Source organism: Crocuta crocuta, unplaced genomic scaffold (genome assembly GCF_008692635.1).
Source record: "Crocuta crocuta isolate KB4526 unplaced genomic scaffold, BGI_CrCroc_1.0 scaffold170, whole genome shotgun sequence".
NCBI lineage: Eukaryota > Metazoa > Chordata > Mammalia > Carnivora > Hyaenidae > Crocuta > Crocuta crocuta.
In genome coordinates this window covers 700,741-715,005 of record NW_027527853.1, presented here as the reverse complement: position 1 = coordinate 715,005, position 14,265 = coordinate 700,741, and the positions used below count along the sequence as shown (strand labels likewise).

Here is a 14,265-nt window from a genome sequence, read left to right as displayed (position 1 = left end):
TTCTCTTATTATAAAAGATACTTTACATAGTGCATTATATTGGGATTTATCAGAGGGCTCCAAAGTTTGATATCACAGTTCCTGAGACATGAAAGGTAGATGCCATTTTAACACAGAGATACTAAAGAATTGTTCCAAATTACCCAGCAAGTTGATGATACCCATATATATTTCCAGTGTCCAGGCTAGTTCACACAGCACAATGAAATACAGATTTGAGACCCATCGTGTTCCAGAATGCAATTTCTGTGTGGAAATATTGGAACACTTTACAGTGTAATTCACAGCCTAGCCCAGCAGAAGGCTGAAATGAAGTTGAAGTACCTGTCCATACCCAAGGCATGGCCCAACATGAGCTGAAGACCTGTAAAATGTAAGATTATATACTTATATAAGCCAACAAATTTCATCATCTTAGAACAGGAACCCTGGATGGGTGAAGGATGGCCTACAGGACCAGATAAATCTTGGTTCTCTAAAGGAGCTTTCCATCCATCATATTAGGGATTGCTCAAGGTGGGGTAACTCCTAGACTCTAAATGTTACCTAGCTACATNCAGTCCAGCTACTTTGGATGGCCTTTTTTCTTTAAAAAAATTATATATATATAATATATTATATATATGTAAGTAGTAGAAAGATGTTATCTGGTTTCCTCCCTCCCTTTCTTCCTGTCTGTAGTTCTATCAAAATCCTTCCATTTTATAAGTGAGACAGGAGTAAACTTGCAACACTGACCTCTCCTTCAAAACTGGTTAACTAAAAAGAAGCATTAAACTCTTTCCCTCCCCTCATTTGTGAGCATCTTTATAAATCTTCAGAAGGAAAAAGAAATTGAATTAGCAGTAGGGGTATGGAGATAATTTCCATTGTCCACCCCCCCCAACCCTCCCCAGTGTGAATTATCTCCCAAGGCCACCACACCTCACAGTTGTCCCAGATGCACCCTCAGCCCAGGAGTCCAGCCACCCAGCATCTTTCACTGGCCAAGAACCTCAGACTGAAATCAAAGGAAAGCTTAAGGCAGTAAATTCTTGTAGGGTCTTGGTCTAGCAAACTACCTCTGACCTCAAAGCTGGCTTTATTAGCCTTTGAGGGAGATAAATGGGATGACAGATTTGCCAGAGCACTGGTCCTGGGACCTACGCTTCAAAGTTGAACCTGAGGTTACGAGTAAGTTCCCCCTGGTTTTCCTGTGCAGGGCAAAGGGAGCATACGCCAGCACCGTCTCCTGTATTTGGATCTGATTGCCAGGAACCCAGGAGGACCACGGTGAGCCTGGCACTCTGAAGGAAACGGGTTTGAGCTCAGCATAGAGGGAACGGCTGCCCACAGGGTGATTCAGGAGGAAATAGACTGTCTCCTACCTGTTTGGTGGAGTATACATTTAATTTGCAACCCAGGAAACTCTAGGATGCTTCTTGAGACTATGGGGTTTCTTATTCCAGTATGTCTGACAACATTAGGAGCCCCTTCCAATATTCTTTGACATCTGGTGTCAGAGTAAATGATTATCAGGTAGGTAGGAAGCGCCCTCAACCCCCCTGCATGTATGGGTAATTTCAGTAAAATCATCTGGTGCAGCAGATAAGAGTACAGAAGTCACCTGTTTCAGTGTGCTATTCCCCACAGACTGATTTCATTTAGTCCTCAAGGAAGGAGGCTCTCAGAATAATCATGTAAGAGCGAGGAAGACAGACTCCTAGACAGAAACACCCCTCGATCTAGCAATGCACCATTCTTCCCCAGCACTGTGACCACTGAGGAGCTCCTAGGAACCTGAGGCAGGAGGATACATCAGTTTCCTTAAGGCCACCGCTTGCAGGAGCGCGCACTTTGCTTTCAGCCTTCCTGCAGGTCTGGCAGTCGGGAGAGCCTGGTGCTGATATGGTGCTGGGCTCCCAGCGCATTTGCTGGCTCAGAGAGAAAGCTGCATACTCTCGGTCCCTACAGGGACACTGCCTGTTCTTGTCATTGGCAGGTCTCATTCCCTCTAAGATTACTGCACATCTTTTCAGAAGTCTTTCAGCAAAATCTATTTTATGTTCCTCTTTCTGGAGAGTGACTTTATGAGAGGATGCAATTTCTCTGTTTTCAGAAGCGGAGAAATGTAATGTGAAGATTCAAGAACAGCATGACTCACACACTTTGCTCTTTGTCTTTCTCCTTTTATGTTTATCTTCCCTTTTGCATCTCACAAATCCTTGGCCCTTGACTCTTTAGTGCCTGTCTCTGTGTCTCGTACCTTCGCCTTCAGCAGAGGGGATTCTCTGGCAGGCTCCCCAGGTAAACATGCATGGGTGTCTCGGGTGTCCGTAGATCCTGTGTGGTTTGCAAGAGGCCTTTGGTCTCTGTCACTGTTCTGCAGGAGAACTAGTCTCTCCCAGCAGGCACTGCCATGACGAAGGCATAGCATGTCACACAGATAACTCTCATTTGCACCTAGGCCCAGGCATTGCTGGTTCAATGGGGGCACTTGGGTTTAGCTCCCCGGGATGTCTTTTTGTGTGTACAGGGAGAACTGATGGGCTGAGGGATGGTGTGAGCTCTTCCTTATCATCTGCATCTGACTGCAGAATGGACGATGAGGAATGCAGCAGGAGAGAAATAGAAAGAGACAATGGAATACTTTTCTATATGCTACCTGTTTTTCCTCTACCGTTCGTTCTATGTGGTCTCTGCCCCCCTCCCCCGCCCCGTCCTCCTCATAATGTTACATTCTTTCTGGCTTTATTCATACAAAGAATATATGTAAGACTTCCAAACCAACTTTTCATTAGGTTTAATCTCTGTTGTTAATTAAATAAAAGATGCTGGGTTTCTTTTTAACTGGGTCAAGCAGTTCCTCATAGAACTACATAGGAACTCAAGGATTGAGTAGAATGTAATACATCTAAATAAGCAGTTAAGTGTTTGTACTGTTTTTCATCTCTAGAGGTTGCTCTCTTAGGCTCATGGAATAAGTAATGAGCAAACGAAGAATTTATTTGTTAAATTGCCCTGAAGTTAGAATGTGAAAACACAGTCCAGTTCCCTGTATCCTCTACGTCTGTCTCCCTTATCCTAGTGCTACCATATGATTCTCATCATAACCTCAGTCAACAAGAATCCAGTTATGTTTTGCTATCTGTACAGTAGACCCTCAACTTTCAAAAAGGCTATGTGCCCTGAGACTCTGAGCTCCCCAAGTTTACAACTTCAGAAATATTTATGTTGACTCCTGCTTTCTCCCAAATCACATTTTTCTCATCAAAAAATCATCTGGTTCCCATGTTTATCTGCACAAGACAAGTCAGCCACCCTCTCAGATTTCACCAAGGTTTTCTCTCTCACTTAATGATGATTTTCCACCAAGAAATAAAATTTTTCTCGCTTTGTGAGGGCTCATGCCTTCATAATGACCATAGGCCAGCATGGTCGATGTGGGATGCCAATCTGGTGCCTTCACCAGCTAACTGGTCTACTTCTGCCTGCCAGCACAATTAGAAATGACCACATCATGGACCTTCAAGATCCTTCACACACAGGGAGTCTTGGCAAATGAAGAGTATGCTGTGTAGTTTCAGCCGAAAGGGAAGATGCACATTTTTCAACCAAATAGGATTATAATCTCCTTTTAAATTAACCCCCAGTTAGCCAGACAAGGCAGTTCATTGTAACTTTCCAGTTAAAGGAAGGTGCATTCTAGTTCATCAATATTTATTATGAAAAACTTGATGGTAACCCAGTTGTCAGGCCAAGATGAAGGTGACCCCTTCATGCTGCGTGACACACACCCGCTCTGGAGCTGTTGCGACTTCTGATCCAACCTTGGTTGGTGCCATCTGCTCCTGAGAGCTCTTTTAACCATCCCCTCATTTTCCATGACTGCGTGTTCAACTCAAAGGAAACAGGTGAGCCACAAAGCAAGGCCAGCTTCTTCCCATCTTCAGTTCACCTCTGCAGAGCAGAGCAGTGACAGCGAGCAGGAAGAGAGGAAAATCGTGGGTGCCTTGCTTCTCTTTTGATTCTTTCCTCCCCACCTCTTTCATCCAGTCCCCTTTTGCCTGGCCCCATACTTGATTTATGATCCAGATACAGTTATTTACATATATTATGTCTCACCCCCATCTTACACAAAGGAAAAGAGAAATCCTGTGAATTAATAGAGCCTTTATGTTTAAAAAGAAGCCTATTACTTTATTTGATCACCACAACCACCTTAAGAGATGGGAAGGAATTACTGTTGGAAAACAGCAGGTAAGGAAACAGGCTCCAAAATCTTCAAGCCATTGATCAGTATCACAAGTGTGGTGACAAGGTAGAAGGATGAGGACTGGAATCTATTTTTTAAAATTTTACATTTTTTTTTTCAAAATTTTCCAGTTCTTTTTTTATTCTTAACAAAAAGTTTCCAATTGGAATGAGAAAGTCACAGGAATCAAAAGCAGAGCATAAGGAATGCAGTCAGTGATACTGTGATAGCGACGTAATGAGACAGATGGTGGCTACCCTTGTGGTGAACACAGCATCATGTATAAACTTGTCAAATTGCTGAGTTGTACACCTGAAACCAGTGTAACACTGTGTCAGCTATACTAAAAAAAGAAAACATAATTGACATACAACATTGTGTAAGTTTAAGATGTATGTGATATATACGGGTATATACTGCAAAATTCTTTCTTCTTATTTTAAATCTCAGTGTAGTTAACATACAGTGTTATACTAGTATATTAGTTTCAGGTGTACAATATAGTGATGTGTGATGTTTAAGAAACAAAACAAATGAGCAGAGGAAAAAGAGAGACAAACCAAGAAACAGACTCTTAACTATAGAGAACAGTTCAGCTGATCGTTGTCAGAGGGGAGCAGGTGAAGGAAAGAAGGAAATAGGTGATGGGGAGTAAGGAATGCACTTGTCTTGATGAGCACCCAGTGATATATGGAATCCGAGTCTCCTAGATCCTGCTCGCCTATTGTCTGGGACCTGGCTTCCCTTCTGAACATGGGCATTTTGTGCCCCCTAGAGGACTCTGACTTACTAGCATTTTGAAAGCAGTCGTGCTAATGAATTATGGTGCTCACAGCGATTGAGGCTACCAGTTCCTGTACCAGATATTGCCATCATTATCCATAGGCAGTTTCCTTCTATTTGAACTTTAGTTTTGGCATAAGGAGAGCAGAGTGGTTTTGTGCATTGCTTCCAGTGTGTGATGTAATTAGCCAGCTTTGCAGGTGTTTTCTTTTAAAAAGTAAACTTCTGATCAACCCACTGAGAGTACATGGCTTCATTGCAGTTACCATTCCCTCTCCGCAGATTCATCCCTTTTTTCTTTTCCCAAGGGAGATGGTTTTAAGTTCCCCGTGACCATCCTTCCAAATCCACAAAAGCTCAGAGGCAGGAGAGAGGTCAGAAGCAATGATTCTTTTTCAGTGTTCAATTGACCAGATATTTGTAATGTGCTTTGAGATCAATGGGGACAGTTTACTCCCAGAAAATATAGGGAGTCTCTAAAAATAATCCTTTTACTTTGTGAAATGTGCTAAGTGGAAATATTCCTTCGGGTTGGCTTTTGTGTAGTAAACATTTGGGAACCATTAAAGCGCCATGTAATGTGAGTGAGTTCATCTGGGCTCCTAACTTAGGCTGGTTTGCAGAGTTCACATTATAGCTCTGACAGAGAATTTTTGGCATTTGGTTGTCTGATGTTGAATATTACCCCAGAACGATGAATTTTAATAGTGCTAGTTTGTACTCTTCTAGGTCTGTGTAATTAAGCTACCCATCCCATTTGGAGAAACACAGATGGCTCATGGCTCAGTGACCACGACCAAAGAGGGCTGCTACCCCTTTCCCCTCATTGATTCTCCAAAAGATAGAAGCAGGAAGCCATTGAACCCTACTCTCCACTTGGACCCCCAGACTGAAGAGGGAAGTGGGATATTCTTCTGTATCCTGGGTTCTGCTCCAGGTACAGGTGTTGTGAGTGAGGCAGATGTCCCAGAGCTGTGTATAGGGTCATGGGGCCCCGTCTATAGGTGCAGAGGATATTCCATCCAGCCCCAGTTACAGGGTACAGCCCTCCTCTACCACCTCTCCCACCACACACCCAATTTTACCCCAGGGCCTTCTCCACCCAACCTCAATAACTCCAGCTTACCATCTAGGACAGATATCCTTTGTAGACTGACCGTGCAGAGGCTGCAAGAATGAGGTCTATCATGCTTCTCCACCGAACTTAGGAGTCTAGAGCAGAAAACCCTACTCCCTACCACCCAGTCTCACCAGGATCAGCTCGAGGGTGTGACAAGGAATATGTTGGCTGTTCCCTCCTGTTGAGAGATTCTGTGGTCAGTTTTTGATCACTGTTTGATCAGCCCCCTCTTAGACCTCTCTGACTACAGTTAGGATTTTCTTCTTCACTCCCCCAAACTGGGCCTCTGCTCTTAGGAAATGCCAAGAGGAATTATACAACTTAAACGAGTTTGCCATGCTGCTGGGACACTCGTCTGTTACTGATTTCTTCTCTCTCTCTCTTTTTTTTTTTTATTAAAAGCATTTCCATTCCCCTTACTCAGAAACCTCTGAGTATATGTGCACAATTACCAAAATGCCGAGTCAACAGCATCCTACCTATTGAGGAATGTCAGGCTCTGGGACACAAAAACATTGATCTTGCACAAAACTCAGATGAGCTGGGACTTTCTTTGTCATGAAATGAGAGCTCTTTTCCTTTTAAAAATTGCTTTTATAGGCCCGACCTTGGTTAAGATGGTTATATCTTTTGGTGTCGGAAATCCTTTGGGACTTTAAAAAAAAAAAAAACATGTTCATGTTTCTCCTCCTAGCACAACAGTGATGTCACTTGCATGTGACATGTGGTCCCTGTGATTGACAGCGGAGTGGCAATGAGGACAAGTCCTGGGGGGAACAGGGATCTAGTGTTGGCCTCTGTTTCCAACAGTGTGAATGTGGTTCAGGCAGAGCCTTCTATGGATGGAAGTGGTCTAGTAGGTAAGATGGGCCTGTATTTCTCTGCCATCTTTCTGGAATGTGCCTGGGATTGTGATATGAGGTATGAGGATGCAGAACAGTAAATGTGGGGTATGTGAAGCATGTGTCCCACCAGGCAAAATGGATGGTTATGGGGAGAGATGGTTATTTCTCAGGGAAGCTACAGCCTCATCCACAGCTCTGCTCACACTCTGTCCCCTTGTTCCAAATGGACGTGAGGTAGGGTAGGGTAGGGTACTTGACCACCAGGTGAGGGTAGGGTTTTCCACACTCCACGCACATAACAAAGAAGTCCCCCTCCTGCAGGACTGCCAGCCCCACTTTTCCACAGCAGCTACCCTGAGGAAGCACCATCAACTTCCTTAGCATCCACCACCCCAGCAAAGCCACAGAGGGTCTGACCACACCAGAACCCATCAGCTTGTTTTCAGGGGGCCAGAGGCAGAAATGAAATGCATATTTTTCTGCCCAATCACCTGGGTGCTTCACTGTGTTCTCCGTGGCACCATCACTGCCCCTCTCGGTCCTTGGTCACTGTGGAGGGGGATCTGGCCTGCCATCAGCCAGTGGGTAAGTAGGGCCCTAGAGACCTGAGTCCAGGATTCCTGGTTTCACATGCTTTTATGAAACAAAGTCCTGGTGTTCCCTGTGGCCTCTTCCTCAAGTTACTGGGCCAAAGCCTGAGGCCCCGTGGTGCCCTGGATTCTCACTGCCTGCTCTCTCCAGCTGCAGTTTTAGAGTGTCCTTCTACCCACCCTAGCTTCTTGGAGAAGTCAGCTTCCCCAGAATGACTTTAAGTTGCAAAGGAAAGGCTTTCTAATCCAGGATGATTTGAGAGCTCTGACTCTCTTTCTTTTTTTTTTTTTAATTTCTTTTTTTTTTTTAAAAATTTTTTTTTAANACCACACCAGAACCCATCAGCTTGTTTTCAGGGGGCCAGAGGCAGAAATGAAATGCATATTTTTCTGCCCAATCACCTGGGTGCTTCACTGTGTTCTCCGTGGCACCATCACTGCCCCTCTCGGTCCTTGGTCACTGTGGAGGGGGATCTGGCCTGCCATCAGCCAGTGGGTAAGTAGGGCCCTAGAGACCTGAGTCCAGGATTCCTGGTTTCACATGCTTTTATGAAACAAAGTCCTGGTGTTCCCTGTGGCCTCTTCCTCAAGTTACTGGGCCAAAGCCTGAGGCCCCGTGGTGCCCTGGATTCTCACTGCCTGCTCTCTCCAGCTGCAGTTTTAGAGTGTCCTTCTACCCACCCTAGCTTCTTGGAGAAGTCAGCTTCCCCAGAATGACTTTAAGTTGCAAAGGAAAGGCTTTCTAATCCAGGATGATTTGAGAGCTCTGACTCTCTTTCTTTTTTTTTTTTTAATTTCTTTTTTTTTTTTACAAATAGTTTATTGTCAAATTAGTTTCCACATAACACCCAGTGCTCATCCCCACAAGTGCCCTCCTCCATGCCCATCCCCCCTCCCCCCTACATCCATCAGTTCTCAGTTTTTTCTGACTCTCTTTCTTAAACAAAATTTAGAGTCTAAATAAAACCTCTTCATTGGACCCTTAGGTGCTGATTCATTTATTCTGTACATTTTTATTGAGTACCTACTTTAGGCCAGGCACAGTGCTAAGTACTGGGTGTACAACAATAACCAGAAAAGACCAGGCCTCTGCCCTCATGGAATTTAGCACTGAACTGAGCAGACATAACCAGTACAAACACATAATGAATTAAAATGTGTGAAAAGTACTTTGAAGGAATGAACAAGGGACAGTGATAGAAGAAAATGGGAAACTTGAGTTCAGCCAAAGTCTTCAGAGAAGGTGACTTTCAGCTGAGACCTAATGACTGAGAACCAAGCAGTGGGGGTGGGGGTGAGAGGGGAAGGGTGGGCAGGAGAAATGCCATCTTCTGAGGTGGCCAGAGTGGGGGAGGAGGGTATTTGCATGATTGAAGGGAGCAGAGCAAGCAGAGGAGAGGAAGAGAGTTTCCAAGATGAGACCAGACAGGAAAGCAGGAGTCTGGTCATTGGGGGGAGTTAGGGACAAAGCAAGGAGTTTAGATTTTATTCAGACTAAATAAAAGGAAGCTTATTTGTGCTTTTTAAAATGTGCTTCTGGCAGCTGAGGTGATCATATGCTTATAAGTGGGGAGACCGGGCCGTGGTCCAGGTAACTGGGACTTGAGTGAGGACAGACATAGATGCCCAAGGGTTTATTATGTCCAATGTAGAGGTGAGAGGGCCTGGTGTGGAGCTGGGGAGCAGCAGGAGTCAAGGGCGCCCCCCAGGTTTCTGGTATAAGTGACAGAATATATGTAAAGGACACTTACTGAGAAGGGGACACTGGAAATGGAATCCCTAATTCTACAATCCTATCAAGGCAGCGACTGTTATGGCTCTAATAAGAAAAATTATTATTGTTATTTTACCCTTTGCACTAACTGGTTTGCCAGACAACAATAACAGCTTGCAGCTAAACAGACCATCAACCCTCAAGGACTCAGCTCCAAACACAGACTAATCAATTCTCTTGATTGATGGCACCATTATCTCAGGGGACAGAATTAAATTCCCGAGGTTCTGCCCTGGAAGAACAAGGAGTGGAATCTCTGAGGAAGCGGACTCTGCATTCGAGCCCCTGAACTAAATCTTTATCAGGAGAGGCTGACAGCACCACCTCCCCCCCGCCCCGCCCTTTCTGGGAAGAAATGCAGAGTGGCATTTGTTGGGAAGCAGAGGGGTAGAAGGGGCTTGCCCGTCTCTCCTTTGGGTTTATTCTGTGATTGAGATTCTGCTAGGGTCACCAGAAGACCCTTTCTTCCATTGATCTGGGGAAGGTAGTTCACATAATCCATTTTGAAACCAAGTGATGTGGTCTTAATTGAACTTGCCCTGGGAATGGTTCTTGAAAGTGTTTTTTTTTTTTAAATGCAAAACAAAACAAAAAAACCGACTCTAAACATTTAGGATGCCTTTGACAGAGTCCTGGGGGTTATTCCAGTATTTCCTCCCCCCACCCCCACTTAGGCCCAGATAGAATCCTGCCTTAGAGCCACTTTAGAGGACTCCACTTTGGCCCTCCTTAGTCCTGGCCCTCCCTGTGGGTGAGGAGTTCATAGGGCTTTCCTTTGGAACCACATTTCATATACTGAGTCCTGAAATTCCTCACCTAAACCTCCCGGGGCGGGGAGTGGGGGGAACAGGGAGGAGGCTGGGAAGCCCTAGGACAGGGGCCACTTGTCCCCATACAACCCTGTTTTATGTTTTCTATGTTAGCAGAAAATTCTAAGGAGTTGGAGTTGGCCTTCCAGGTTGTTTTGAAGGTATAGTTGTCAAGAACAAGGATAGAACATATTTTAACAGTTTATTAGTGTGATTTGACTAGGTACGCATATAGTGTGTGGGCCTCCGCTTGTCCAGGGTCCTGCCAGTGTTAGGGTAGACCTGAATTATCCGCTCCAAAATGGCTCATCGTGGTAAGGATTGGTTCTATGTGCTGTCAAACCCAAGGCCTTCACCTTTGTAAAGTAAGGTTTGTGAATAGAGTTTAAATCCTGATAGAGGAGCTCACGCGCTAGAGTAGCTAACCACGCTCACAGCTCGGTCCTCATCTCCAGCACTTAACCCGAAGACCAGAAGTGAGAAAGGCTGTGGACCCCTCTGCCCCAGATCTTCCCTGGTGGACATTGTGGGGAGCAGGAGCCGAGGGGAGCCGTGAGTTCCTGTAACAACTGAGCATCTGGGCTCTGATGGGAATGGTGCGGGCCTGGTTTTACCACCGCCTAGAAGTCCTGTGGGCCCTTAGTAAACAACACCTCTCTCTCTCTCTCTCCCCCCATCTCTCTTTCTGTTCTCTCTTTTCTGCCCACCCACCTCTCCTTGCCCTTTCTCCCTCCCCTCTCCCTCACCAATTGCAGTAAACCGGTCCCCTTCTCGCTGCAGCGGGTTGAACCGCTCTGAGTCTCCAAACCGCGAGCGCAGTGACTTTGGGGGGAGCAACACCCAGCTGTGCAGCAGCAGCAACAATCTCTACACTCCCGACTACTCAGTGCACATCCTGAGCGATGTGCAGTTTGTGAAGGTAACTCTCTCGGGAGGGCTGTCCCCGCCCCGCTCACCAGCTGGCTGGGTAACCCGGACAGGATGTGCAATCTATTGCACCCATAACACTGGGTGAGAATTGTTCCCTGGCTTTACAAGGGCCCTGTTTTCGGTTAGCTTGACTACTAATTTGTCATTCTTTTAAGATCTCCTGATCCCCAGTTTTTGTGTGATGAAACTGAGGCATAAAGCAATACAGAATCAGCTTGCCTGAGACAAGTTACCAGCAGAACTGTTTTCCTTTGGATCCCCTGCCATTGGCAGCAGGTTGATTTGTTTTTCCAAGATAAATTTGCAGGTGATTAATAAACCAAGTATATAGAAGAAACCATGCTATGATTTTACAATGGATAATTGATTTTTTTCATCTTTCTGTTTCAAGTCTAAAATGCAACCTGGTGTGTATGTTAACCAAAAGCCCTTTGTGTAACCATTACACCCTTAACAATCACTGAGCTCGGCAAGCATCACTTTGCACATGCCTGCACGTGGAGAGAGGCCGCACTGCTGATTGCCTGAGTTAAAGGGGAAGGGGGCTATTGCTTCGCACCTCTCATTAAGACCGGTATTGCACAGAAACCTTCTGAAATGTCCTCCTCTCTCTTCCTTTGATAGGTTTAATTTATTTGTTTTGTTTGCTAGCATTCTGCAAACCGTTACTTGCTTGGGCCTGAGATCAGGAATGAACCCTATGTATCCAAGTCCAACAAAACACCCAATGAGTTCAGTTGGTAAATCTTGGCCAGTTGCAGGCTGGATTATGAGGGATGTATTTATCACTAATGTGGGAGGAGGTCCTCTCCTTCTGTCCAGAACAATAAGCTCTGATAATTTGAGAGCAGTGTGCACTGGCTGGCTTTCTTTGTTCCAGAACTCTGCAGACACCCTGAGCTGCAGATAGAAACATGAAGCTAGAAAGTTACCAAAGAGAGGGGCTGAGCCTGGAAGGTGGGGTGAAATAATAACTGTGGGGTGCTCTGTGCATGTGCTTTGTGGTTCCTTTCACCCTGTCAGGTAGGTACTACTGTCTTTCCCATTTTAGAGATGAAGACATTGGAGCTTGAGGAATCTAAGGTCATATGGTTGGTGAGTGGCAGAACCAACCCTTGGAATTTGGTCTCTCTATCTCCAGAGTCTAAGCCCTAAAAGCCCTGGGCCTTAGGAAGAGTTGTGGGAAATCAGAGTTGAAGGAGCCCCAGGGAGAAATGACTTGTGGGAACTAACCCAGTAATACTCACGGGTGTGTATCACTGGGGACACTTAACAAATCTGATGTGACAGTAAAGTTAAGCCTCAGAAAACTGAAGTCCATGATTCTCTTCCCTGCCTCCTTGTCCTGAAACCCTCTCATTACAGGCCTTCCTCAGGAGGTAGGGAAAAAACAGGAACAGAGAAACTCTACTGGGCTAGCTCTTACTGGTTTGTAGCACTGGTCACACAGTTTGTGGAGAAAGAACTTGACAGTCACAATATGAGCAAGTGGCCCAACAAATACTGACTGAATACCTACTCTATGCTTGGCATGGACGAGATACTCTGGTGAACAAGACCATAAGCTCCTGCCTTTCTAGAGTTTCCATGCTAGGAGGGGGACAGAGAGCATAAACAAGTAACTGCATTGTGAAGAACCTAATTTCAGGGAGTGATAAACTCAAGGAAGGTAATAAACAGGGTTGCGGGATAAACAGTGATTGGGCGGAGCCAGCAAGGGGGCTGCTTTAGAAATGGTTATCAGAGCAGGCTGACAAAATGACATTTTTGCTGAAACCCGAAAGAGGAGGTGGGTAGAACATTCAAGAGAGAATTCACAGAGGCAGGAAAGAGCTTGGTGGTTCACAGATCTGAGTGCTGATATGCAGCAAAGACAGAGGCCGGCATAGAATGACAATGGACGGTCAGCAGCAGTGTCATCCGGCATCTTTAGGCCAGAGGAAGGCACTTAATTCTGTAAGTGCACTGGGAATTTTCATTAGGTTTGTTTCTCAGGTCTTCCCATTTGTCTTAGTTCAGGCTACCATAACAAATAGTCACAGATTGGGTGGTTAAACAACAAACACTTCTTTCTCACAGTCCTGGAGAAGTCCTTTGGAACTTCTCAAAGTCCAAGTTCAAGGAACCAGCAGATCCAGTGTCTGGTGAGAGCCCACATTCTGGTTTACAAATAATCATCTTCTCCTTGTATCCTCACATGATGGGAAGAGACAGAGACAGGAAGCACGCTGTCTTCCTATTAGGACACTAATTCCATTCACGAGAACTCCACCCTCAGGACCTATCTACTTCCAAAGACACCCCCTCCACATATCACTCCAGGGGGTTAAGATTTCAGGATAGGAATTTGGAGGGGAGAAGGCAACACAGACTTTCAGTCCCTAATGTTATTTATATCCTAAGTTTAGGAAATCAATATGAGGATTCGGCTAGCTGGTTTGGGGAAGAAAATGAATGAGAATTTGAGGCATCCCATTTAATGAGCAACTGTGGTGAGCCCAGAGTTTTCAGAAACATCTTTAGGTGTGCCTGGATTGGGGAGCACTTTGGGAGGATGGATCTGACAGCTCCACAAAGAGGAATGAATGTGTTAAGATGGATACCTGGCATTGAGTTTGTAGGGATTTTCTTAAAACTTACAGATGAGCACATGGATATCCATGCCTAGAACATAAGGAAAGGAGACATTCTACAGCTAATGAGGAACATAAAAGGGAAGTGTCTTTCCTGACATTGAGAACCCCAAACCTGAAGCCAGTTCTCAAGTACAAGTGTCATCCTTTTGGTCAGGCCAGAAGACTTTCCTGTGACCCGGGGAGGTTAAGTGGCACAGAACATGGTCCTTTGTCCCACCTTGACATTTTGACATTGAAAAGACTAAATGTTAAAAGCAGAAGTTGAGGAGAGGCTAGAAACCAATTAAAGTATTATCGTGACCCCAGTCTCTTAAAAACTTCAACTCTAACAAATCTATAGAAGAGAACTTTGGGAGTTCAAGCTCTTGTTTGAAGGTGCATGTGTTTGTTTTATTTTGGTGCTAGTTTTCTCTCTCTCTTTTTTTAAATGTAAGTTAAGTTGATGCCTTACACTAAAGTTAAAAATTCCCTTCTGCTGATGGAATAGACTTGTTTTAGGGCTGCCATTTTATTTCCCTCATGCACCTGCCCCCCCCCCCCCCCC

At 45.1% G+C, this 14,265-nt stretch overlaps 1 protein-coding gene across 2 annotated transcripts in view; it reads left to right on the top strand.

The window, feature by feature from the left end:
* Nucleotides 1–14,265, top strand: part of CNNM1 (cyclin and CBS domain divalent metal cation transport mediator 1) — a 60,002-nt gene that overhangs the window by 32,792 nt on the left and 12,945 nt on the right. Inside the window, exons 7-8 of one of the 2 annotated variants that reach the window (XM_077778906.1) lie at nucleotides 2,224–2,286; nucleotides 10,911–11,074. In XM_077778906.1, the coding sequence (XP_077635032.1) occupies nucleotides 2,224–2,286; nucleotides 10,911–11,074 (227 nt within the window). The remainder of the gene's footprint in view (nucleotides 1–2,223; nucleotides 2,287–10,910; nucleotides 11,075–14,265) is intronic. The other variant, XM_077778915.1, reaches the window with a different exon arrangement.